The sequence below is a fragment of the Manacus candei genome, unplaced genomic scaffold (genome assembly GCF_025592945.1).
Source record: "Manacus candei isolate 608988 ecotype Guabito, Panama unplaced genomic scaffold, ASM2559294v1 h1tg000076l, whole genome shotgun sequence".
In the NCBI taxonomy this organism is placed as follows: Eukaryota; Metazoa; Chordata; class Aves; order Passeriformes; family Pipridae; genus Manacus; species Manacus candei.
The window spans coordinates 6,103,038-6,130,066 of record NW_026138124.1 but is presented as its reverse complement, the minus strand read 5'-3'; the positions used below and the strand labels follow the sequence as shown (position 1 = coordinate 6,130,066).

The 27,029-nt window shown below is 58.7% G+C and overlaps 1 protein-coding gene across 1 annotated transcript; it reads left to right on the top strand.

Moving 5' to 3' along the window:
• On the top strand, positions 1 to 26,760 carry TMEM132E (transmembrane protein 132E). Its single transcript, XM_051809888.1, has 9 exons — positions 1 to 237; positions 11,863 to 12,760; positions 13,669 to 13,809; positions 17,192 to 17,384; positions 17,636 to 17,779; positions 21,518 to 21,723; positions 22,272 to 22,551; positions 22,635 to 22,826; positions 23,355 to 26,760. Exons 1-9 carry the CDS (start codon positions 165 to 167, stop codon positions 24,381 to 24,383), a joined length of 3,156 nt encoding a protein of 1,051 aa, XP_051665848.1. The 5' UTR covers positions 1 to 164; the 3' UTR covers positions 24,384 to 26,760.
• Positions 26,761 to 27,029: the final 269 nt, after the last annotated feature.

Genomic DNA, 27,029 nt, shown 5'->3' with positions numbered 1-27,029 from the left:
AAATTCCGCCGTTGGCTGCTGCTCCCGGCTCGCACGTGGTTGGATTTAGGGGATTTCTGCGGTTTTTTTGGTGCTTGGTCTGGATTCTTTTTGTTGTTATTTTTTTTTTTTTTTTTAATTTGCCACGGGGCCCCCCCGGTTTTCTTGCTGCCCCCCACCTTGCAATGGCCTCTCCGGAGAAGATGCTCCCCGGGCCGGCCGCGCTGCTCTGCTGCCTCTGCTCGCTGCTGCTCCCCGGTAAGTGCTGGCGCCGGGGGAGCTGGGGGGGCAATATATATGTTATATGTCTGTCTGCAACACGGGAGGGAGGTTTGCAGCATCTGCCCCCGCCAGGGGCAGCCCCTGCCCTTCTGTGCCCGGCTGGGACCCCCCCTCCCACAGCCACCCCCTCCCCTGGTTCTCTGTGCCCCCCCCCCCAAGCGAAACGGGTGAAGATTAGAGTTTATTCCTGGCTTAATAAAATGACAGCTTGTGCTTGCGAGCGCTTGCCGAGGGTTGTGTGCCGGGGCAGGGAGCGGGCTGGCAGGGGGACACATGGGGCGAGGGGGCTTCAACCCCCCCTCTCCCCAGCCCCCCCTGCCCCTTGTCTCCTTAATGCAGAGCTGCTTTAGCGGGAGGATCAGGGGCTTTATCCGCTATTATCCACTCGCTTATCCCCCGGACCCGCACCCAGACACTTTCTCAGTCTGCGCTGAGTTGCTGGGCAGGCTCTGCCGAGGTGGCATCGTTTTGGGATGGAGGGGACGGGGGATGCAGCCCCTGCCATCCCTCTCTTTCTTTCTGATCCCCCCACCTGCCTGCACCCACTTGCCCTGAGTTGCATCCAAATCACTGCCGTGCCATGGCCGAGCTGCGGTGACATCCTGGCCTGCCCTGGTGACAGCCCTGGGGACTCCAGCACCTGCTGCTGGGGGCTTTTATTGGCGAGCGAGGCCAAAGAGGGGTCATGTACCCCGAGGGACGTGGTTTCCATGAATGATTTCTATGGATGCTTTCCATTTAAAGCCAAGCCCCACAGATGCCCCAGCCGAAGCTGCTTTCCCTGGCAGCCAGCTTGGCCAAACAGAGAGTGGGGGGCTGCTTGCAGTGCGGGGGGGTCACCCAGACCCCTCCTGCAGCTTGGCTCTGGCCTCAGGCTCAGAGTGTCCCGGGGACTGTGCTGCCCAGCTCAAACGATGCCCCCAGGAGCTGGAGGGGATCCCTGGACCGTGCCTGGCTCCGTGTCGCACCGGCAGCCCGTGGCCAAGGCACTCGTGGGGCTCAGGCAGGATTTTCTCAGCATCTGCAGCCCCTGAGGGTCTTTGAGGAGCTTGGGGAGCTGCTCACCCACAATGGTGAAATAAGGAGAAGGGGGGAATGTTGGGAACATTGCAGGGAGCTGGCAGGGGGTTTCCACCCTGGAAATTCTGACCCTGGCAGAGGAGTAGAGATCTCCAGGCTGTCAAACCACAACTTTAGTAGCATCCTTTTGGGGGGACAGATGCTGCCCCCCTGTACCCCGAGACTGATTGTTTCCTGGAGTGCTGCCCCGGTGGGATTTGCTGGCAGAGCTTCACTCCTCTTTGGGACCACCAGGTCAGGAGTCTGCAGGCAGGGGGCCGGCAGCCGGTGTGGAAGTGGCATCTCCTGCTCCCCAATCTGCCTGGATAAGATCCAACTGTCTGGGTCAGCGGTGCTGCCGGGGGCAGCTGTCGGCTGTGGGAAATATCTCTGTACAAGCTATGATCCATCAGGAACGGCCTCTGGTGCAGGGGCTGGATGTGGCCCCTCGCTCCCCATCCCCTCCTGGGCGTTTCTGATCCCCCAGTTGCCACTGGGACACCACGAGCCCGGTGGGTCAGGCCTCGGGTTTAGGCCAGGGCAGAATCTGGCCCCCGGGCTGGGGGGGGTGCGGTGGGTGGGGGGTCCCCCTGGCAGCGATGCTGGTGGGGAGTGGGCGAGGGTGGCCTGTGCCAGGGCTGGCCGTGCTGCCATGGGGGGATGCCTGTGCTGGTGGAGAGAGGAGCCTCTGCCAGGAGTTTTTAGGCTCTTTTCAGGATGCGCAGCTGCCCTCGCTGCCGCCGCTTTGGCCTTTCCTGGACAAATAAAGGTCTTGGAGGGAGCCGGAAAAAGAGGCTGAGTGAGAGCTCCTAATTCTCCGGCGTTTCTTACAAATCACTCGGGCTGGCAGCGGGGTCAGCCGGCGGTGAAGCAGCACCCTGCTCTGCTGCTTGGAGTATTTTATTCCCTTTTCCCTTGTTTTTTATTTAAGAGCAGCCCTTCGTGCCAGCCTCCCTCCTGCTGCGCTCCCTTGCCGGCCCCGGGAGCCGCTTGGCCGAGGCCCCAGATCAGCTGCTTCCAGAAAGGGTTTTTCTTGGCATCTCCGGGGTGGGATGGCCCCAGGGTGGCCCAAAGGGCTCACAGGAGGGATGGAGGGATGGACACACAGAGCCCTGGCCCGTGGGGCTGTGGGGGATGCTGGTGGTGTCTGCCCAGCACAGTTGTGCTGCGAAGCTGTTGGGACCTGTTGGGATGCGGCACAGGGGGATTTACCCACCCGTTTATGGAAGGATTTGTGCTGTCCATGGGGCTGAGCCTGGGCTCCTGCATCTTCTTCTGCTCCCTGCTGAGCCTTGTCTCTGCAGTGTGCCTCAGTTTCCCCTCTCCCAAAGCAGTGCTTGCCTGGAGGCAAAGGTGCAGTGGTCCAGGTTTCTGGGGTCATTCAGCATCTGTCCCAGCAGGCAGGACAGGCTTGGGGCCCTGCACTGGATCCCACAGCCGCAGCACCTCCATCCCACTGCTGTTGGGGATGGGGCTGTGCCACTATTCCTGTATATCCCATGGCTTGCTCCCACCACAGGCAAGTCCCAGGCATGGGGCTGGTGGTGAAGGATGATGCTGGAGATGCTCCACCCCTGCTGGGGTCTCCAGCCAGTGCAGCCCAACCCTGGCAGGGGGTTACTCACCAACCCCCATCCTCCTTTTCTCTGAGCATCTCCCAGCTCAGGGGCTTTCAGACCAGCAGGTGGAGATGTGCCATAACTCGCTGTTGAACCGGGAACATACACCCGACGTTTGCTCATTTAACACCCGAACCAGGAACGTACACTGGGAATGTACACCAGGATCATACACCTGGTGTTGGCTCACTTGACAGCTCCCACCCTGGCCATGCTGATGGGGTCAGAGCAGCTGAGCACCCCTGGCTCCATCCAGGAGCAGAGAAGGGGCAATAGGATCTTTCCCCACTCTGGTAGGCAGGTGAGAGGAGAGGATCCGGCCTCTGAGCTGGGTTAAACCTGGCACAAGTTTTACCTTTGGTGCTGCAGAAAAGAGGGACATGCAAGGACACCCCTTTTGGCTTTTGGCTCCATAGTGTCCTTGCATGACCCCAGGGCCCAGTCCATCTTCCCTCAACCCCAATACATTAAATCTCAGCAGGATGTCCTGGGACATAGCAGTGTGAAGTGAAACACCTCACTGGGAAATTGTCTTTTCTTCTACCTTTTTTGTCCTCTTGGTGTTGTTGAGGAAAGGGAGAAGGATGAAGGATGCCAATTGGTAGTGTGATGGAAATCCTCTGAGCAATGATTTTGGTGAGCAGCAGTGGCAGGACTTGGTTCTGGGAGTTTCAAGGTGCCTTGATACCCTCATCCAGACCTGTCCTTTTGTGTGTGCATGTGGCTGTTTGTGCACCCTGGGGGAAACTGAGGCAGGGTAGGGGGTGGCAGCAACCCCCTGACTGGGGATTGCTCAGCAGTTTTTGGAAACCTGGCTATTTTGAGGGTTACTGTTTGAATCACTCCACCATGACTGGCTGCTGAGGTTCCTCTTCCTGCTTCTCTGCCTCCTATAAAAGAGGAAGAAAACAGAAACCAACACGGCCGGGGATCCCTGCAGAGCATCCCCAACCTTCCAGCAGCACATCCCAGCTCCATCCCATGCTGTGGGGACAGTCAGCAGGATGTGGCATCATCCTGGGCAGATGATGGGTGAGGGAAGGGATGCTTAGACAGCATAACCCGATTTTTTTTGGCTGCTGCAATTGCCTGGCCAGCATGGCCCGTGCTGGGCGTGCGGAGGAGTCGCTGAGCTGCCGGGGTGTTCCCCTCCCGCGTGGCGCCCGTCGCTGCCGCCGTACGAGCATCCCATCCATCTGGAAAAGGTCACTCTTGCTGATCTAATCAGAACCTTTTATTATTAAATACATGGCTCTGCTAATGAGCAGCCCCCCGGGTGGGAAGGGAGGTGGCTGCTCCTGGGGTGGGACACGCTGTGATGGGGCTGGGGATTTTGTCCATGTGGCAGAAAGAGAAATGGTTCAATGGTGTGAAGTGAGGGAGGTCCTGGTGCCCCTTGCTGAGGGGGAAGGAGGTTGGAGCTCACTTTCCTTGCAAACTGGGAGACACAGGGTCCTCCAGCCACGTTTGATGGTGGCCCAGCGATCCCCACCCTGGGGAAGCACCAGCTGAGCTGGTGGATTCGTGGGCTGTCACTTCTCCTACAAATGTCCCAGGTTTGGGATGCAGAGGTCGTTCCTCAGGATGTGGCTCTCCTGGGAACCACTCCCTTCATTTTCCCTAAGCTGTTGCCTGACCTGTTGCCACTCCCACATCCCTGGGGCCCACATCCCTCACCCTGGCTGGGTGCTGAGCCCCTCACTGCTGCTCTGGCCTCCTGGGGGGACATTGTCAGCAAGGCAATTCACAGTCCCCTGATGAAGCCACTGTCTCCTGCTGGCAAGCATTTTCCCATTGCTCGGATAATATTTACCATCCCTGCTTTCTCCCCAGCTCTGGAAGAAGCCCGAGCAGGTGCTGCTGGGGTGGCCGTGCCCCCGCTCGCCGTGCTGTCACCTCCCGGCCCCTGCAGGAGTTACCGGGGCAGGTTTGCCCTGATGAAGTGGGCTGTGCTCTTCCCCAGGACTGGCAAAACTTGAGAATGAATTAATTTCGAATTTATTTTTTCTTTGAGGGAAAGCTTTTGGTGTTTTCCCTCCGGAAGATAAATAGGATTGAAAATGCAATACCGGCCGCTGCCAGCTCGGCGCGGCTGCTGGATGCGCTCAGGTACCAGCGGGGAGGAAGGGGATGTGTTCCAGCCGTGCGTGGTTGATGCTGGGTGGCAAAGTCAGGAGCTGGTACCTGTTCCCAGCCCTGCTTTTGGGGCTGCTGGGGGTGTGGGGCTGCTGCTGGCCCCCAGCCCTGGTTGCTGAGGGCTGAGGCTGGGTTTATCTGCGGCTCCTCGCGTTCCTCGGGTGCCTCTGGAGTTGAATCCGGCTCCGATTGCAGCCTGACACACGTCACTGGGGGAAATAAATTAATCAGTGTCTAATCAGTCTGAAACGTGTTGCTTGGCACAGCCTGGGCTGGCAGTAGGGGGGGGAGCACAGCCTGGGGGGCATATTCAGTGTTCAGGTTTGGAGGGTGCTAGGAGGATGTTCCTGTTCCTGGCCATTGTGGGAAGGGGTGGAGAGGGAACAGGGGTGATCTGAGCAAGACACATGGGAGTGTCACTGCACTACCTCTGCCCCAACACTGATGCTGTGGGCTCCTCCCTCGGGGACTGCTGTCCCTGTCCCTGCTTCCCCAGGCCACCCTTCAGGGCACTCCCCTGCCAGTGCTACCACTTTTGCCTCCCCAGGGGGGTCATTTGGAGAAACCATTTGTGCCCACCTGCTGCTGGTGGGCTGCTCCCAGCTCCCAGCATGGGGGCAGCCTGGCATGGGAGTCACCCAGCCCAGGACCCACCGCAACACGTACTGGGGGCTCAGGGGCTGCCCACTTTATCCCAGAGTAGCTCCCCTCCCACTGCCTTTCGGAGCCCCTGGGCAATCCTGTGGATATTCATAGTCAGCCACTTCCCTGTCCTTTCCCCCCCCACCACTTTTAATTAATTTCTTCATTTTTCTTCCTCCTCTGTAAAGGCCTTCTCCCCCCCGTCCCCCAGCCTGTCCCTTGCTGTGATTTGTGGAAATTGCTCTAAAGTAGCTGCCGCGTAAAAGCCTTGCTGGCTCTGGGAATTTATGGCAGGCTGTGCCTCTGCACAGCACATCCCATTTAGGCCATATTTATTTATTCCTTTAGGTCCCTTGTTTTTTTTCTTTTCTATTTATTCCCTCTTATTAATTTCCTGGGGGGAGCTCATACCTTGGCACTGCAGCCTGTCGTGGTGCTGGGACGGGTCCCTTTTGCCGCTGGTCCCGAAATGCAGGCTGTGTGCTGGCCTTGGACTGAGTCCCACCAGTGTTATGGTATTTTACTGCTCCTGGTGATGAAGAAGCCAGGCTGGACCTTTGGGAGGAGGACCTAAAAGAAAGGAGAAGCTGGCAGTGCCCACCAGGCATGAGCACAACCCTGTATTAGACACTAGAGAATCCACCCTTGAGCCAGCACTGCTGCTCACAGGAAGACTCGAGGCACATATCCTGGCCAGCACCCACTCAGTTCCTACCCCAGGCTGATTCTGGGAAGCCTGGACCAGTTTAACCGCCCTGTCCTCGGTACCATGGGGATTCCCAGCCCTGTCACCCCATCACTGCTGTATCCATGGGCAGAGCCAAGGGCCTGGAGCATCCCTGCATCCCGCCCTTCCCGTGGCCACAGCTGGGGTATCTCACTGCCACGCGCCTGGGGAAGGCAATTTCATGTTTGTAACAATTATTCACTTAATTGAGTTCCAATTAGCTGGGACTGGAGATGGAGGCTCTCGGTGCATCGGAGGGAAGGGAGAGCTTGTTGTCTTTTATGCCGCCAAAAACAATTTTCAAGGCTCAGGCTGCAGGTAACATTTCAAAGATTTCCACGAGGGGCCTGCCTGTATTGTCTAATTTTGGCTTGCACTTTATTACTGGCTTTTTTTTCCCTGGGAGTATGCAGTGGAGTGGGGCTTGTGTTGGGGCTGACTGAATTTTGAGTGAAAGTGGAGGCATGGAGGCTTCTGTTCCCACTTTTTGTTGCTTTTTGGGGTGTTTGGAGGTGCTGACCCCACTTGGTGGGAGTGTAGTGCATCAGGGATTGGTGCTGTGGGGTGAGGAGGGAAAGGGATGGGTGCAATGCCTGTTCCCAGGACAGATGGGGAGACGTCATGTGAGCCTGACCCTTCCCTGGGAGATTGGACTGCCTCTAGCTGGAGCATCCAGGTGCAGGACATCCCTAGGAGCTCCAGATGTGGCACATCCCTGGTGTTTGGGGCTGCTGCCCACGTTTCCCCTTTGTGCTTGGCCCTGATGAATGTGGTGGCAAAACCTGAACCACCAGGTTTTGTGGCTGTGAAGCCTCTGCTGGGATCCACAGGATGCTCAGGGAAGTGGGGTGGCTTTATCCTGGCTTGAAACAAAGCAGCAGTTGGGAGTTCCATGCCAGTGGCCCAGTGGGGAATATCCAGGCTGGACTTCCTCCTCGGGGGCTGAGAGGTTTTGCTCCCTACCATCCCTCCCTGTGTATTTAGGGAGGGTTTTATCCCCATGTCAGCTCAAGTCACTGCTTTATGGACAGCTCTGCTTTATGGACAACTCTCTGGCTTGCTCCAAGGTGGGAGCACCATGGAAGCCCAGCAATGGCCTGGCAGGAGCCAGGAGAGCTTGGACTGGTGTCTCACATCGCTGGTATTTTGGCATCTCCCTCAGAGCTGCGTCCAGTCCATTGATTCACTGAGCCCCCAGTACCACCTCTTATGACCAGGAGAGGTTTTAACCCTCCTGGCGTGACCTCAGACCTTCCCTCCCTCTTCTCCAGTGGTTTTCCTGTATGGTTTTCCCCTCGTAAGTGGGGATATACTACCGGGAGCCCCCGCTGTGTCCCACAGGATAAGCCAGGATAAAGCCCCCCCTGGAGCGTGGCTAAAGCGATCCCTATGGCAGACAGCTGGGGCTGGGGCTAAGCTGGGGCTCAGCACTGGCTATCGGTTCTAGATGAGGGGAAGAGGAGGAGGGTCTTCAGCCTTGGGATAACAGGTGGGAGCAGGGATGGATCTGATGAGGCTGCAGCGGGGGCAGGATGGAGGGGCCGAACTCCCGCCGTGCCCTGTTTTCCAGGGATTCAGGGCTTTTGGTGCTGCTTTTTGCAGCAGTGAGACCCCTCAGCCTGGGGAGGGTGGTCTGGATTTTCAGGCAGGGCTGGAGGGTGCTGCCACTGTCCCCACGTGCCCTCCCTTGGCCCATCTGGCCGTGTGTCTGCAGCCGGTGCAGGGCACATCTGGCCGGGCAGATGTGGGGGCTCAACAAGGGGGTCACCAGCAGTTGTGTGTTTACATCTCCCTCTCTCCCCCCTCTCCCTGCCGTGGGTTGCAGGTCAACCCAGCTTCCCACGGGCTGCTGTGGGGTGGGAGGGATGGGACACGCGGGAGGCTCGTCCCATCCCGCTGTGGGGCTGGGGTGGCTCCTCAGCCTGGGAGGTCTGGGAAACCCCCAGGCCAGTCAGAGTCTGGCCAGGCACAGAGATCTGCCTTTTGGCTTGCAGTGCTGAGCTGCAGGGGTGGAAGGACCATATGGTCCCCTCTGTGCCGGCCTAATAAACCCGGAATGCAGGTCAGGTGCTGCAAATCCCGTTAACCACAGCAGTGGGGCTGCAGAGCAGGGCTTAACCCTTCTGTCCCCCCAAACCCAGCCAGAGGGGGGACATGAGAGCCACCTTCCCTCCTGGGGGTGGCTTGAAACCAGGGCAGGGTCCAGGGATGGTGGTGTGGGGACTGGAGTCTCCTGAGCTGTCTTGCTTGTCTGTGCATCCTTCCTGTTTCCTTCCTTCTATCCATCTTTCTTCCATCTTTTGAGCTTCCTTCCTTCCTTCTTTCCTTCCTTCCTTCCTTCCTTTCCCTTCCTTTCTTTCCTCCCTTCTCCTGAGCCACTGTGCTCTCCATCCATCCTTCTATCCGTGCATTCTTCCATCCATCACCTCTTCTCCCTCATCCTAGAGCTATTCTCTTGCTGTCCAGCTATTTCTGATCCACCTTCAATCCATCCATTCACCCTCTGTTCTCTCTGCTGGTTTATGTATCCTTATCCACCCTTTTTTCCTTGCTATCTGCCCAGCAGCTGCATCCATACCTCCATGCATCTCGTGACTCCTTTCTCCTTCCCTCACCACCCTTGTGCGGAGGCTTGGGCTGGGCTGGGCTTTGATTCCCCCATCCTGGCACCCACCCCAGGCTGGGTTAGACCCTCTCCTGGCAGGATGAGTTTATGGCCAGGGAATGGAGGCGCTGGTCCTGTCCCCCTCCCAGCAACATATTATAGCATCGTTTAAATGCATTTTGTCTGTGGAAGGAAATCACTTCTCTGGGTGCCGGCAATTTGCCGGCGCTGAACTAATCATGGCCATCCCATTAATCTCCATCCCAGCTTGTCCCCATCCCTTCCCCGATCTGACATGGCCAGGGTGCTGGGCTTGGTGACAGAGCCACCCTGGGTGTCCCCATCCCAGCAGGGTTTGGCACCAGGGTACCTTGTCTGAGTCGAGCAGGGTGCCCAGCACGTTTGAGAGGGCAGCACACAACCCTTGTTGGCCATCAGAGAATCCCCGTGGCAAGGAGGAAGAAGCTGCTTTCTGGGGGTCTCTGCCACAAATTGCAGCCAAACCCAGCTGCTTTACCTCTCCCAGTGTGGTGGGTGGCAGTGGCTGCCCCTCGCCGCGGTGCTTGGTGCTCGCCAGGGGAGCACAGAGGTTCTCGTGTCCCACCCTCGAGGGGCAGGTGGTGACCACGGGCATTTTGCACCACCCCAAGGGTAGGTTTTGCTTGGGGCTGTTCTGGACGTTGAGTTGGTTGGGTTTTGTGGGGGTTTTCTTTGTGAAATGACCTGATCCTTCCACAAACCCCAATGGTTTTTAAGGGGTAGAGACTGATGCTGTTTCAGTGAGTGAACGAATGAAGCCCCTGCTGTCCGTGCCTCCATTGGTCCTGCCGGTACCTCACCCAAACTGTCCTGCTCGTGTTGCTCCAGCTGGTGGATCCTTTTCCACAAATAATCTCATACTTTGGAAATAATCCCTTTTCCTAGTTGTTGGGGATGGCAGGGAGGATGCAAACCTTCATGTTTCGCAGAATAAAACAACCTCGGTGAGCCAGAGGAGCAGAAAACCCCCTCGCTGCTGGTTATGCTGATCAGAGGGGCACCCATGGGTGTTTTCCCAGGCTCAGCACCTCTCCTGCAGCTCCTGGCTCTCTAGGAGATGGGAAAACAGATAAGGCAAGTGGGATGGGGTGACAGAGGCTGGAGCTGTGCCCATGGTGGTGCCGACACAGTGGTACCGGCAGCGTGTCCCCAGCATTCGCCCAGCCCAGGGGAATTCTCCACCTGGCTCTTGGACAACTTTCATCCCAGGAGATGTAGCTGTGGATGCTGCCTGTCCCGTATCAAGTGCTAATCCTTTTATGAGCCCTCTAAGCTGCTTAACCCCCCTGTGCCCCGCAGCAGAGAGTGCCCCGAGTGGGCTGGGGGTTCCTACGTCCCCGTCAGCCCTGGGGAGCTTGTCTGAGGCCACTCTCCCAGCTGGAAAAAGCCTCAGGGTCCTGGCATGCTCCAAAGCCCCTGTCAGGAAGGGGGCTGAGTCATTCCTGGGAGCTGAGCCGTCACATCCGCACCTTTCCCCGCCGTTTGACACGGGTAATTTGGGCTCCGCCGCTCGGGAGCCGCTTGGGAGCGGTTGCAATCAGCGTTGGGAACGGGGGGCTGCGGGGGGCTGGCGGAGAGCCGAGGGGAGTGGGGGGGTACCCAGGCCTCCTGGGAATTTCTGGCAGCCGATGGAGAATGCAAAGACCTTGAGATGTCTTCCAGGCTCCCGCAGCTGCCAGCGCAGCGCGTGCCGTCGGCCGGCTCCGCACCAGCCACCTTTCGCAGGATCTGCTTTAGCAGGAGCATCTCTGTGGGTTTTCTCCCCGCTTGCTGGCCGTGGCACTGGGATCACTGGCTCCCTCTGAGGGGCTTGGGCAGCTCGGACCCTCGGGAGTGCATGGCTGGCAGTGGCTGCCTGCTCTGCCAGTAGTGGAGTTACTCTCTTTTTTAAGGCAAAACGATCAAAAGGAAGGACAGCAGGGATTTCCTAAGGGCCGTCACACCTGGGCACTGCTGAGGTTTGCACAAGGCGGCACCAACATCATCTGCATCACTTTCCCATCAGGCCATGTCTGTGTCTGGAAAAATGTGGTCTGGGCCAGCTTTGTTACATGGGGACAGCACTGTGTGGGTGGCAGCCCTGGGTAGTGATGGGTGACAGGCTGGCTGTGACACCCTTACAAGGCAGCCTGTGAGGACAGAGTGGGTCTGGGGCCTGATTTAGCTGCCTTCCTCGTGTGACCTGGGTGCTAAAAGAAAGAGGAAAGCCTTGATGATAGACACGTGGTGGGATCTGCCAGCCAAAAATTAGCCTGGACTTAACTGTTGGTAATGAGCTTCTGGAGAAACTCTTCATCCTTTTCGTGGTGGGTTTGGAAGCAGGAATGAAGCCAGTTATGCCCTGTTTCTGTAAGTGGGTCTGTGCTGTTTCAACCAGTGCCTTGGCATGATTGCCAGGGTGAGTGACTAGTGTTGGGCTCCCAGGGACAGTACAAGGCTGGATGTGGCTTCAACACACCCTGGCCCAGCCTTGGGCAGCCCCTGAGCATCCTTCCATGCTGGACACCCCATCCCATGCCAAGGGTGGGTTTGGTGAGGCTGGTGCCACCCATCAGGAGGCACAACCATGCTTGAGGTCCTGGGGAGGTTTCTTGCATTTTTGGTTTGCAAGACAGAAACCCAGCCAGGCTCTTGCTGCCCTTGTGAGGGCTGAAGCTCCAGCTCCTTCTTGCTGCAAGGCTGGACCACTCCTGCCTGGATCTGTTTTCCCTGCTCAGGAGCTGTTCTGGAGGGGGGTGCCCCACACTAACCTGCACTCTCCATCCCCTTTGCAGCCCACGCCAAGGGGCCAGCGCCCAGCCCTGAGCCCGCTGAGCCCCCCGGTGCCATCCTGCTGCCCGTGAGCTACCGCCTGTCCAACACCCGCTTGGCCTTCTTCCTCAAGGAGGTGGGAGCCAGCCCGGTGGGCAACGGCAGCGCCCCCCTGCAGCGCTCCGAGCCCTTCGTCGTCTTCCAGACCAAGGAGCTGCCTGTCCTCAACGTCACCCTGGGGCCCTTCAGCACGGGGCTCGTGCTGCCCAAGGAGCACCTGCAGCCCTCCAGCACCCTGGAGGTCCCCGACCGCCTCACCGTCAACTGGAAGGTGCGCGCCTTCATCATCCAGCCCCGGCTGGTGGCCAGCCAGCCCGTGGTCCAAGTGCTCTTCTACGTGGCCGGCCGGGACTGGGACGACTTCGACGTCACCGACCGGCTGCCCTGCGTGCGGCTCCACGCCTTCCGCGACGCCCGGGAGATCAAGAGCTCGTGCCGGCTGCGGGGCAGCCTGGCCATGTGCCTGGTGCAGGCGGAGCTGCCCCACGCCTGGTTCGGCCCCTCGGCCGTGCCGCTGGGCAGGAGGAAGAGCCCCGAGAGCCTGGAGGTGCCGGGCGAGAGCCAGCAGGCCGAGCTGTACTACACCCTGCATGCCCCTGACGGGGCCGGCCAGTGCCTTGGGGACACGGTCCCGCGCCGCGGCGCCGGGGGGGCCAGGACTGAGGGCCCCACGCAGCACCCGCTGCTGCGCATCGGCAGCGTCAGCCTCCTGCAGCCCCCGCCGGGGCAGCCCATGCAGGAGCACCGGCTGGACGGCAACATCTTCATCCGCCTGCCTGACAAGCCCCTCAAGCCAGGAGAGGTGCTGAGCATCCTCCTCTACCTGATGTCCAACTCCACGGTGGAGCATTTCACGCTCAGGTAAAGCCCTGGAGCTGTCCCCACTCCGGGAGCAGCCGCCTTTCCGAGGAGTGGTTGTTCCATCTAGGCAGAAGGGAGAGGGCGGGGAGGGCATATGGTGCTTATGGGACCTGCTGGGTGCTGCACCAGGTCTGGCAGGACTTTGGGAAGGTGAGAGAGGCCAGGGGATCAGCCGGCATGTGGTTTTGCAGTTTTGGGGCTTTTGCAGTGGGAGCTTCTTAGAGAGAATGGCTGCCCATGCAGGGTTTCCATCTCTGCACTGGCACCATGGACTGCTGCCTTTGCTCTCCCAGTGTTCCCAGTTGCACTGGGATTCTGCCAGCAGATGTGGGTTTATTCACAGCCACTTTGGGGACAAGGTATGGTATGGCCATGGGGCTGCTGTGGAGTGAGAGGAGGCTTCCTGTGGCCCCTCATCCTGCCCCAGAACCAGGTGGGAAGCAGAAGGGGCAGTGGGTGCTCAGCACCCCAGTGTGGTGCAGTGTGCAGGGGAACCCTCTCTTGCTGCATGTCCCTACAGATGGGGGTACAAGCCGTGGCCACGTCTCTTCAAAGGACATTTACAAGTGTCCTTGTGACCTCTGAACCAGCAGCAAGCCCATGGCACGGGGATGCAATGCTCCAGGCTCTTCTGTCATTTACCCTGGGGATCCTCAGTCCCACAGGGGCAACCCTGGGGTCCCTGGGGGACCAAATTCCTGCTGGAGGTGTGATGGGAGGAACAAAATACTCTGAAAAATAGAAGCTGGGGTGGGCTCAGCCCTACGAGGTTGCTGCCAGCCCGGATGATGTTTCTGACAGCCAGGAGGGATTGGGGCAAAAAATCCCCCTGTGCCTATGACGGGGTGTCCAGGGGGATCCAGGGGTGTGCGGGGTGAGGGTCCAGCCCTGACTGTTGCTCTCTGCAGGGTGAAGGCCAAGAAAGGTGTCAACCTGCTCAGCACCAAGTCGAGGAGTGGGCAGTGGCTGGTGAGCTCGGAGCTGCTGACGGGTGGCAAACACTCCACTGCTACTGTCGACGTGTCCAGGGTGGATGGGGCCAGGCCCAGGTAAGGGATTCACCTCGGGGGGTGCTGGGGAAATCGCTGGGATTTGGCCTGGAGTGGTTCTTCCTTTGCCCCCCACCTGGGTGTCTGGGTGGCTGCAGTGCCACATGGGTGCTGCCAGGGGAAACTGAGGCACGGCCTGGAATGTGAGACTGGGGGGCACTGAGGGAGGATGAGCAGTTTTGGAATTTTGTTGTGTGTGATTTCTAAGCTTGGCTGGCACTGTGCAGCTGGGTGAAGGGTGGGAAAAGGTGGATTTTGTGGCCCAAGGTGGGAAGGTTTGTGGGCAGGTTTGTGCCCAAGGACTGTGTGAGGTGGCATGTTCAGGTGGCAGATGGTCCCTGGGGCTCAGTCATCGGTACAGATTGGCAGCTGCATCCCTGGCTCTGAGCTGGGATTGCCTGGCTGTGTCAGATGCTGGCGGGCAGGTGGGGTGGATTTTAGGGCTGAATTGTGAAGCCATGGGGGATCCCCCAGTTTGGGGTAGAAATATTTAAATTTTTTAATGACTTCTAATGGCGTGATAGGCAGCAGCTGTTTGCTGACTATCCTGGTGTCTCTTCTGGGAAGGAAGAGGAGCAGTCCCCAGGAAAGGTCCCATCTGAACCCTCAGGTGATGGATGAGTGTTGGAATGGGAGCACAAACCAAATCAGCACCAGAGACAGGGCAGTTCTGCCCTGCTCAATATGAGCCCGTTCCTGGGGCTCTGGGAAAGGCTCAGGTCAGTTGAGAAGAACCCAGGGGATATAAATGGGAATGATCTGAAGGAGATAGGACCCACAAAGCCAAGCTGAAAACCCAGAGGCTGCTCAGCCTGGAGAAGGGGAGACATGGGGCTGGCAGGACACAGCAGGCAAGGGCAGGGGACAGGCATGGGGTCAAAAACACCAGCAGGAAAGATTCTGAAGTGCTGGAAACCAATCATTCCCAGGCTGTGATATCTCCATCACCGTGTCTTTGGGAAAAGGGACATGAGTGTCTCCAGGAGCCAGGTCAAAGCAAGTTGATGAGCACATCCCCTCTGGGGCAGGAACATATCCTTGTCTCCCCATAGCTCTGCCCCCCACCCCAACACTGAGCAAAGCCGGGGACAGGCTCTTGCAGAAGGATCCTCAGCTCTGAGTGCTCCAAATGTGACCTCAAAAGCTCTCTGCAGCAAAGGGCTTATCCAGAGGGTGGATTTCCCTTTGCCCCACAGCATCCGAGCCCGTGGCCCCGTGGCTGATATTGGAGTGTCCCCAGAGCCACGAGCTGTGTCCTCTGCACACCCACCCCAGCACAGCACACGGATCCCAGAGCTGCCGGCAGCGGGATCCTCTCCCCCTTCCCCCTCTCCTACTGCCACCGCTGCTTCCAATCAGCCTGCAAAGGTTAGAGACGGAGGAGGAATTTAAAGTGATTACAATCACCTTTTAGACAAACAACTCCATCAAATATTAACGGAATGGAGAGTATGAATGACTCAAAGCCGTGTTGCCCTCCGGGCTGTGCAAACAGAGGCGTTTGTTTCGCCGGGGCTCTGGGGGCTTTTGGCAGCGCTGGCAGTGCAGGGAGGGGGTGAGAGCCCTGAGCTTTGGGGTGATAATGGGCAGTTTGGGATGTTTTGCACCCCAGCAGCTGCATCCTGAATTATCCCCCCAGTCTGGGTGGCCTGGCTCCTGTCTCTGCCGTGGCTGAGAGCAGGTGATGCTTGGTGAAGGCAGAAGATGAGGGCTGGCCCCGTCAGGGTTCCCGGGACGCCTCTGGGCACCCCATGGTGAGGAGTTCCAGCACTGGACCGCCTCTGGCATGAAGCTGCAGCTCTGCTTTGCCTCTGAATCGGCTCTTCCTGGCTGTGTTTAACACTTCTGCCTTGGAAGAGAGAGTGAGCAGCCAAATCCCCTTCTTCAGACCAGGAGGCCTTTGGCTATTCCCCCTGTGCCCCTCTACCTGCCTCGGGGGCAAAGCCAGGACCTCACCAGCCCCTGTGTGGCAGCTCCACTGCAGAGCCCATCATTGCTGCTGTGGAATCAGGGATCAGGGCTTGCCATGGCCTGGAGCAGCTCCAGCTTCTTGCTCTCCTCTTTCTCTGCTCCCTTTCACTCATTAGATATTGATCAGAGTGAAACCCGACTGTATCCTGCATCCCTGGATCGATGGGGTCTTCTCAGTGGCTGCTGCACTGCGAGATGAGAGTGGAGCCAGTCCTGGCTTCCCCTTCCACAGTGATTTCACTTTTCCTCCCCTCTCCCCCCACCCAGCTCTGGGGAGCTTTCGCCAGTGCTGTGGTTTGTGGGGGCTCGAGGGTGTCCCCCGGGGATGCTCTAGTTTTGGGGAACAATGCAGAAGTTTGACTTTGGGAGGGGAACATTGAATCCCAAGTCCTCCCAGTGGATTTGCAGGTTGGAGGAAGAGATGGGAGGGCAGGACCACCTCTGTGGAGGTTTGCTTGTAGGAATGGGGTGTAAGAGTGATTTATGCTGTGGCCATCAGACTGTCCAAGCCATGATGCAGAGGGACAGCAGAGTATCCCATTAGACTGGCACCACGTGCAGGGTTTGGCGATGCTCCTCTTCTATCCTGTCCTGCTTCAGGGGTGCCCCAGAGTTCAATCCCTGTCCATTAGCTCCATGTCCTTCTGTCCTCAGCAGTGGCAATAATTTGTGTGTGTTTGATGAGCTGATGGTCTCAGGCCTGTTATTCCCTGCTGGTCCCATCTACCTCCCCCATCCCCATGGCTGTGCTCACAGGCTGGGGGACAGCCCTGCCCTGAGTCCCAGCACTGTCCCATCTGCTGTGTGGTTGAACCTCTTTCTCCCGTGCCTCAGTTTCCCCATGTGATCCACTTGGAAGGGGCTGTAAAGTCCACAGCTTGGACTGAGCCTTCTATAGGGACTTATTTGCCATCCCTGAGCACGTTGGGTGTGGGACACTTGGGGTCTGACCTGCGGGAAATGAGTGTGCAGGCAGGAGCAGCCCAGGGCAGTAAATCCAACCACACTGCTGGGAAAACGGAGCCAGGGAGATGAGGACAGCACCTGCAGCCACCCACTGTCCCCTGGAACTGTAGCCACACGCTGACCCTGTGATAATATATCACCCAGCAGCCCCTGGGGAGCTGACGAGGCTTTTCAACTTCTGGGAAGAGGCAGTGGAAAACATTTCTCTCTCCCCCTGGGAAGAGTCTCATGGGAATCTACAGGCTCCCATCAGAGCAGCCCCTGGCAGAGGTGGGTGTCAGGGCTGCTGGGTTTGGTGGCACCCAGAGTACAATCCCCCTTGACAGGCATGGGGACACCGAGGAGACCTGCTGGGGATGCTGGGGACTGCCCAGCACTGATCCTGAGGTTTCTGTGGGCCCTGGGACACCCAGCTCACCGTGTCCCCTCCTGTCCCCCTGCCCAGGGATGGGGATGACTCCTCTGAGATCATGCAGCTGGATTTTGAGATGGAGAACTTCACCAGCCAGTCGGTGACGCGCCGCATCATGTGGCACATCGACTACCGCGGCCGCAACCCCCCGCCCGACCTGGAGAAGGTGGTGACGGAGCTGACGGTCATCCAGAGGGACATCAGGGCCATCGTGCCCCTGGCCATGGTGAGCAGGTTCCTGCCCTCTGCTTAGTTATCTGCTTTGAGGGTTTGGGTGCCCCTGAGGGATCTCTGACCCGCCCATCTGCCCTACAGCACCTGCACATCCGTACATCCTACATATCCATACATCCTACCCATCCATACATCCCACCCACCCCCACAGGGCTGGAGCAGGACAGGGGCCATCCAGGATCTGATCCCAGGGGGGACAGGCTGCCCTCTAACGTGATGGTCCCCTTTATGTCCCACCCCCAGGACACAGAAATCATCAACACAGCCATCCTGACGGGGCGGACGGTGGCCATTCCCGTGAAGGTCATTGCCATCGAGCTGAGCGGCGTCGTTGTGGATGTCTCAGCTATGGTCGAGTGCAAGTCCAACAACGAAGACATCATCAAGGTGGGTGTGGGCAGGGGGCTCCTGTGACCCTCACAGGGGGCTGAGCTTCTTCCAGGGGTGCTGACCCCAAAGGTGGCGCGGGCTGGAGCTCGATGAGTGGGGGGAGCTGATGTGCCACACAAGCCCGGCCATCCCGAGCATCATCCCCTCAGTGGATTCAGTCCGTGGGTGGTTCTCCCTGGGATCTGTCGGGAGAAGGACAAGACACTTTGTCACTGTCCCTGGAGAAGCTGTGGGATGCTGCAGTGCTGCTCAGGCTGGCACCAGGCAGCAGCAATAATTATGGGTTATCACAGCACTGAGTGCCGATAAGGGGAAATATTGTCACCTCACAGTGTAAGCTGCATGTTCCCATCAGTGGCTGCTCTTGGGTCTCTGGATGACATTTATCTCCTGTTTGGATCGGCTGCTGGGCTGGGGGCTGTCCCCAGTGAGATGTTGGGGTTGAGCTGGGCAGTTGGGGACGATAGAGGGAAAAGGGGACTGAGGGAGAGGAGCCAGATGGACTGCAGGGGAGAGGTGCTGGTGAGGCCAGTGCAAAAGGCTCGCTGTGCAGCAGCAGTGAGTGCCCCCGCACCAGCCCCCGCCACCGAGGCAGCAGTCGGTCCTCAAATCCTCCAATTTTTCCCTCGCCAGACCCATCCATCCATATACATTTTTCTGTCCCTGAATGTATCCATCTACCCACCTGTCCATGTCACTCTACCACCACTTCCATCCATCCACCCCCACACATCATTACCTTCTCCCAAACACCTCCCACCCCTCTCCCTGCATGCACCCAGCGCTTCCTCCCTTTCCATGTCCCCACCATGTTGGGCAGAGACACAGAGCCATGCTGGGGGGCTGGGCTCTTCTGTGTCCCCCAGACCATAACCCCTTCACCCCTTCTTTGCCATCAGCCCCCAGCAGCTCTCCCAGCTGAGCCAGGGATGACGGGCAGAGCCCTGTCCCCACCAGGACTTGCTGTCCCCAGCTGTCCGTGGGTGTGGGTGGGTGACAAGCAGTGTCACAAACTGTTTACCCAAGTTCTTGACTAAAACTCCAGTCTGTGGGATTTACAGCACTGGGTCTAATTTATGGAGACCAGTCCTCCACAGCGTGATAAAACACTGGAGCAATAATACACTTCAGGATGGACTCCAAGACACTTAAACTGTTTAATGTGCTGCCTTTCTACTCATAAATCTATTTACACACTGTCCCCAGACCTGGGGGGAGCAGACACATGCACAGGAGCCAGGATGAATAATGCAGGGAGCAGCCCTCCGGCCCCGGCTCACCTCCCGCTCGGAGCCCCGCGCGATTTCTTCCTGAATTATTTTGTGTTTGTGTTGGAGCTTCATTTCCGAGGGAGCTCTCAGTTACCTGCTGAGATTGGGGCGTATGATTATGGTGTCAGGGCTATAAACCTGTTACATAAATCAAAGCTTACAGAGTGGGATGTGCTGTCTGTTACTGTAAATAATTTAACATGAGGGAGGGCTGGAGAGCTGCTTCTCCCCACGCTGACTGTGGCTCGGTGGTGGTTGCTCTCGTTTGAGGGGATCTGTCCTGGGAATCTGGTGTGGATGTGGCTGTGGAGGTTCCAGGGACTGTGAAGGATGGTGGGAGAGCACGGGTGGGAGTTGTCATCCTCATCCCCTTCTCTGGTGACATGGGGTGACAAAGGTGCCCATGCTCAGCCCAGGCAGGGGGACATCATCACTCAAGGTAGTGTAGAGATAACCCCCCTTGCCTGCCTGTGTGGTGACCTTGGGGGCTCAGTGACATGCAGGGAGTGGAAGGGTCACCTCTGTTGCCAGCAACACTTAATGGGAGATGCTCAACCTCACCTGCGTATGAACCTTCTTAGGAGCCCACCATCCACCTCCCCCAGAGGACTCACCAGGATCAAGTCAGCCCAGTGGGACTGAGCCTCAGGAACCCTGGTCATCCACAGCCACCACCAGGACCCTTGGATGACGTGAGGTGCCACCAGCTGTGGTGGCTCTTCCCACTCCCAAGGGTCGTGGAGAACATGTGTCCCCTTGATCCCAGCTTGAGGCTGTGCCAGGGGGGAGCTCCTGGCCACAGAAGCAGAGCCAGTGGTGCCTTGGCCAGGAGCCCAGGCAGACCTCAGCCTCTCCCTTCCCGCTGCAAATCCGGGAAGTTTCTCTGAACAAGCGTGGGCTTCATTTAAAAGCTAATCTGCAGTCACTCCATCATCAGGACAGGCCTGATGTGCAGGGATTTTTTTGTTGTCGTAGTTTCAACCCCCTCAGTTGCAAAGCAAGTGGTCCCCAGGAGAAGATGCCGGGGGGTTTATTAGCCAGGGTAGTGCAAGCAGCAGCCCAGTGTGTTTATTGTGATAAATGGCACAATATCCAGAGCATCCTTTGCTGGAGGATTCACCCGGGAGCTCATCTTTATTCAGACGCCGCCTCGCTAGAGATGAGATTGTCTTTTCAGACTTGCTGAGCTGGTATCTCTGATAGGAAGACAAGAAACAAACCCTCCTACATTGCACTTCCCCCCTGTGCCCAGAGAGCAGAGATGTCCTGAAGAACTCAGGTCCAGAGTTCTGCCTCCTCCACCGGCCTCAGGGAACCACGGGCACCTTGTGGTGGGCTCGTGGGCTGTTGTAGAAGTCAGGCCCTGCTGTGGGCTCAGAAATGCAAAGTTCCTGCATCTGGTTGACCGCAGGTGCTCAGAGAATAGGTGGCGAGAGAGACAGGCATGCTTTCACCTCTGCTGTCAGCTACCATGCAGCATGGCCTCAACCCCTTATCAGCCATCAGAGAATCCATGTGAGAGAGCAGCTTGTTGGAAATCAGCCCTTCTGTGCTGTTGAGATGCTCAGTGCATTCGAGAGTGACCGCGCTGCCGGCTGAGCAAACGAGTTCTGGTTTTCCCTGGCATCAGACAACTCAGATGCAATCCCTGATGGTGTAGGGAGGGGACAGGGTGTTGAGGTCAGGCCATAGGGCCACTGCAGATGGGAGGTTGGAGTCCCCTTCTCCTGGTTGTCTTCTGGCCCCGTTACTGGGAAGGAGCTGTTGACTGGTGACCTAAACTGAAACACTGGGTGATGCTGCTGTGGTGTCCTCTGAGCTCCTTAATTGGCTCAGTCGGTCGGTAATGAGTGACCCCCTGCAGGACGTATTTGCTTTGTAGTGAATTTAACTAATGGCATTTGCATAAAGGGGAATTAAAAGAGAAAGAGTGAGCAGACGAACATGAGGATTCATATGGACTGCAGGAAACTCGCTCTGGGGTGAGCAGGAGGGACAGGGACAAGGCGCCGGTGGGGACGGGCATGTGGCTGGTCTGTGCTCGCTGCCTGTGCCCTCTGGTGGAGGAGATTTTGGGGCAGATGTCCAGGATGAGGAATTTGCAACCTCTGTGAAGCACCCATGGGGTTCCTCTAGCTCGGGTGTGGAAAAAGGTACAATTCAGTGTGGAGGCCAAAGAGAAACTGAGGCACCAAGAGGAGAGCTGGCAGTGGGTGAGGGCTGGCAGGAGGGCCTGGGTCAGGGGACACTTTGCATTATGGACACGGTGTGTGGGGGTCTGTGCCTCTGAGCAGGGATCTCGGGGAGGAGAGAGCATCCCTGCTCCTGGGGCTGCCATTAACTGGATACATGCCAGTGAAATTCTGTTCCTCCAGCGCTTCCCATCCTCCGGGCAGCCTCCTGCCAGGATCTCTGCTGTGCCTGTGGGACCCCTGCAACCCTCCCACCCTCCCTTTTCCCCCAGGTCTCCAGCAGCTGTGACTATGTCTTTGTCAGCGGGAAGGAGTCGCGGGGCTCCATGAGCGCCCGGGTCACCTTCACCTACGAGCACCTCTCGGCCCCGCTGGAGATGACGGTGTGGGTGCCCAAACTGCCGCTGCACATCGAGCTCTCCGACGCCCGGCTGAGCCAAGTGAAGGGCTGGAGGGTGCCCATCCTGCCGGACAGGAGGTGGGTGCTGTGGAGCCACCGTGTTGTGGGGCCTGTCCAGGCTGGGGAAGGCAAGGTGGAGGTGGTGGTAGTGGGGTAATTGCCTTGTTCAGCTGCTTAATGAGGAGGTTTTGAAGATGATGGAGCCGGAGTCATCTCAGGGGTCCTTGGTGGAAAGGTGGGAGCTCATGGAAGTTTGTGTGTTTGTATGGAAGGAAGAAAATTCCACAGTGAGGTTGGTCAAAGGCTGGAGCTGGTGGGGAGCATCCCTCATTGGCAATGGTCAAAGCTTCCCTGGATGAAACTGGGAACAGCCAAGCTCCAAAGTTAACCCTTCTTTGAGCTCTAGAGACCTCGTCCTCTCAGCTGGTGACCCCGTTACCACATGCTGCTAAAGCCCTTGAGTACCTTGTGGACAACGGGCATCTTTTGGCCAGGAGCCACCACTGTTTTGGTGACATTGCATTTTTTCTTGCTCGGCCAGCCCTGCCCATTCCTGGGGCTGGGGCTGAAGAGCTGTGGCCGTGGGGAGCTTGGCAGCACTGCCCACTCACTGCCCCGTCCCACAGGTCGGTGCGGGACAGCGAGCACGAGGAGGACGAGGAGGAGCGGAAGCAGAGCCGGGGCTGTGCCCTGCAGTACCAGCATTCCACGCTGCAGGTCTTCACCCAGTTCCACACCACGGCGGCCGAGGGCACGGAGCAGGTGGTCACCATGCTGGGGCCCGACTGGCTGGTGGAGGTCACCGACCTGGTCAGCGACTTCATGCGCGTGGACGACCCGCGGGTGGCCCACCTGGTGGACAGTGTCACGCTGGCCGGGAGGGAGCCGGGCACCACGCTCTTCAAGGTACCCCCGGCCGCCTGCCCCTGCCTCTGCCAGCTTGGCTGGGGGTGGCAGGAGGTGGTGACAGGCACCCTCGTCCCCTGCAGGTCGTGTCCCCGCTCGTGGAGGCGGTGCTGGGTGAGACACTGGTGACGGTGGCGGAGGAGAAGGTCAGCATCACTGACCTGAAGGCCCAGGTGGTCTCCAGCCTCTCGCTGTCCCTCCACCCCAGCCCTGGCAACAGCCACACCATCATCGCCCGGACGTCGGTGCAGCAGACCCTCAGCTTCTTCAAGCAGGTGAGGCAAGGGGGGTGCATTTGGGCTTGGGAGGGCTGGTGGGGAACCTGGGGTGGGGTGAGGGCTCCATCTGCAACCCCCTTCTCCCAAATCCTGTCCACACTCAGCTTAGGCCCCCACAGCACTCACTGTTCTCCTGGCACACTGGTGACCCCAAAGCACCCCATAAAACTTCACACAGACCTGTGATCCAACCCTGCCCAGCCTGGGGATGGGACACAACCATGGGAACAAAGGGGGAGGGATGAAATCCTATACAATTCCTAGCACAGCTCTGGTAGCCACATCTGGCACCTCTGGGGCTGGGATTTGGGGTGGTCTTGGGCATGCGTGGGGAGCATGGAGGGAAGAACAGGCTAAAGAGAAAAAACAAGGTTTGGGAGGAGCAGGATGGATAATGGAAGGGAAAAGGGTGAGTTGGACGGAGAGAAGGATGCGAAAGAGGAGAGATGGGTGGAGGGATGGACAAACGGGCGCAGGCGGGACTGGCATCCTGCTGGGCAACCGGTGCCTGTGTTGGTCCCGCAGGAAGCGCTCCTGAGCCTGTGGATTTCCTACAGCGACGGCACCACGGCCCCGCTCTCCCTCTACGACCCCAAGGACTACAACCTGGTGGTGAGCAGCCTGGACGAGAAGGTGGTCTCGGTGACCCAGGACCGGGCGTTCCCCTTGGTGGTGGCGGAGGGCGAGGGCGCGGGGGAGCTGCTCCGGGCGGAGCTGGTCATCTGCGAGAGCTGCCAGAAGACCAAGCGCAAGAGCGTCCTCTCCACCGCCTTGGCCACCGTGCGGGTCCACTTTGGGTCCGAGGAGGACCCGACCTATGACTATGACCACGTGCCCAGCAAGCCAGGGCTGGGGGAGACGGGGGCCAGCACCACCCTGCGGGCAGAGGTGGAGAGGAAAGCGGACCCGAGCGAGGACAGCAGGATGTCCAGCGCGTCTCACCCCACCGAGGACTTCCCCACCATCCCCACCGGCTTCGTCCAGGTGACCCGGGGGCTGACGGACCTGGAAATAGGCATGTACGCCCTCCTGGGCGTCTTCTGCCTGGCCATCTTGGTCTTCCTCATCAACTGCATTGTCTTTGTGCTGAAATACCGGCACAAACGCATCCCGCCCGAAGGCCAGACCAACATGGACCATTCCCACCACTGGGTCTTCCTGGGCAACGGGCAGCCCTTGCGGGCTCACAATGACCTCTCCCCGCAGCCCGAGAGCCCGGGGAACCCCCTGGAAAATGTCCAGACCTGCTGCCATGGGGACCACCACAGCAGTGGGAGCTCGCAGACCAGCGTGCAGAGCCAGGTCCACGGCCGAGGGGACGGTTCCTCGGGGGGCTCCACACGGGACCAGAGCGAGGACCCCCTCAATTCACCCACCTCCAAACGGAAGCGGGTGAAGTTCACCACCTTTGCCACAATGCCCTCCGACGAGCTGGCCTACAACTCCATCCCCATCGCCGATGAGGAGGACTTGGAGTGGGTCTGCCAGGACATGGGGCTGCAAGACCCCGAAGAGCTTCACAACTACATCCGCAGGATCAAAGAGATCGCTTAACGCAGGGGCAGAGGGGACGGGGCGGGAGGGAGGGGCTGCCACGCTGTGCCACGCCATGCCACGCCGTGCCATGCCACGCCACGCTACGCCACACCACGCCACGCCAGCTGCTTCCCTGGGGCTGGAGACCCAAAATTTGGCTCTCTTGCGCCGTTCCCTCTTCCGCACATCTCACGTCCCCACCCCGTCGGAAGGCACCCCCAGGGGCCTTTTGCTTTTCTTGCCCTTTACCGACTGGTTTTCCCAGGGGAGGCAGCAGCACACACGTGGCCCCCCCCAGCCTGCTGGCCTGTGGTGAGGGGCAGGGAGGGGGGCAAGCAGAGGGCAGAGAGGGATGGGGTCAAACCCTCGGTGCGTGCGCGTGTCCCGTGGCGAACGGGCAGGGTGGTGCTGCGGGTCCTGCTGCGCAGGGGGTGGAAGAGGGGAGATGTCCCGCTCCCCCCAGGAGTGCAGCAGAGGGGCGGGGCTTCCTGGAGGCCACCCCCCGCCTTTGCTGCACTCAGTTGCACAATTTTGGAGGTGAGTGCCGGTTCAGGGATTTGCCAGCCCGTGGTCGCTGGGGTGTTTGGGGGATCCCCTCCCACGCAGAGCCCGCTGGCGCACGCTGTGGGTGATGCTGGGTGAGTGAGGCAAGAGGGGAGGGCGGCTGCTGGGGGGCTGTTGCCCAGTGGCCACGGGTCTGGGGCCCCTTTGTCCCCATCGCCTGCTGTGTCCCAGCCCCAAACGCCAGGCTTGTCCCACTGCCCTGCTGGCTGGGAGGGGCTGTGGTCCCCGGGCAGGGGCACTTTGGGGGTGGCCAACAAGTTTGCTGCCTGTGAGCCTGCCTGCCCTGCCTGCCTCTCTGTTCCCTGTGGTGGGGCCAGTGCTGGACCCCCCAGCCCAACAGCCCTGCTGGGACCTCCAGGGCGAGCCTTCCCCCCTCAGTGCTGGAATGTGGCTCCACTACTGGAAGTTGCTGCGGGGGCTTCCCACTGCTCCAGGGGGTCCAGGCACCCACAACCCGACCTGGCCTGAGTCTCCCAGTGCCAGCCCAGTTCCCGCAGTGCCAGCCCAGCAGGGATGCCCGGAGCCAGGCTCAGCCTCTGTGGTGCCTTCTGACTGCCATAACCCAACGCCTCCCGGTCACCCCGCGCTGGCAGCAGCTCCCAAACCCTCTGGCTCACCCGAGAGGCCCCCCCAGCCCAGGGCCACCCCTTCTCCCAGCTCAGAGCATCCTCAGCCAGGTCACCCCTGCAGGGACACCCAGGGACCAGGGCTGTGGGGCTGGGGGTCTCAGGCTGTGCACTTGTCCCATGGGCACCCACCTGTGGGGACAGGGACCCCCCCAGCATCCCCCGGGGGAGGGGGAGGCTGCAGCGGATTATTTCTGGATTGGAAGTTACCCACCACTGTGTCTCTTTTTTTTTTTTTCCTTTTTTTTTTTTTTCTTAAATAAAAGACCGGAAAAGAAAAAAACGAAACAAAAAGCCTAAAAATGAAACAAAAAGCCTAAACCAAGCAGCATTGCAGCCCTGTCTCTGCTGGGGCACCCAGGTTGGGGGCTTCCAGTGGCTTGGGGGTCAGCCGTGGTGGGTGTGGGATCCACTGGGGACACACACACTGCCAGGGCCCTGGGGGGCTTGGCTCAGCTTTGCCCCCTGCCTAAGCTCTGAGCGTTTTGGGGTCAAAGCTGTGGATCTGGGGCTCCCCCCTCCCAAATCCTCCTCTCCTGGGCAGCCTGATGAAGGGTGGGTGGCCAGGGATCAATGGTGCAGCCCCATCCTTGCTTTCCCCCCATGGCTCAGTTTCTCCAGGGAGCAGCAGGCCAGGGTGGTGTGTGGTGTTTCAAAAGCCTCTTTAAAGAGTTTATCAGTTTGGGGCTTTGAAAATTTCTCCCCTGAGTGGCCTTAAAACTTACCTGATGGCTCTATGCTGATTTTATATATACATATATATACATATGTATGTATGGGGGAATTGAGATGTGCTCAGAGGCCAGGAGGGTGATGCCATTAGTTGGTTTAACTGTGCCCTGTTATCTGAAGGACCCAGGTCTGGCTGAACGAGCTGCTGAGCTGATGTGGCTCTGAGCAGTAAAATTAACACAGCTGACTTTCCCTGCTTGGAATTGCCAAACCTCCTTGGTCAATTAACATATATGAATATTTGTGGGGGGAGGGAAAAAAAAAAGGAAGAAAAAGAGGGGGAAAAGGTAAGAAAAGGGTATAATAAAATTTTATAATTGTGATAAGACCCAGCAGCACCTGACTCCTGGTCTGTGGAGCTGTGGAGGTGGGAGATGGGAGGAACAGGGATCATCCACAGGAATCAGGCAGCTTGAGCAGTCTGGGGGTAGGGTGTCCCTGCCAGGTTTTGCCCCCTTTCTTCTGGCTGCTCACCCACCACCTCCTCCTGGTCGTAGCCGGGCCCGAGGTCTGACACCAAGCATCAGCAGAGGTTTTCCAGCCCATCACCTCCCGTTTCAGCTGATGGATCCAGCTCAGGTCTCCAAAACCCCTTGGGAAGGCAGCACCCAGGGGAACCCACGCTGTTTGGGGGGGCTGATGATGCTCCTGTGCCCGTGTGCCCCCAGCTCGTGTCCTGCCAGCTGCACCCCCAGGCACCTCCATCCAGGCACTTCCCGAGTCGCTGCTTCCCCTTGGATCT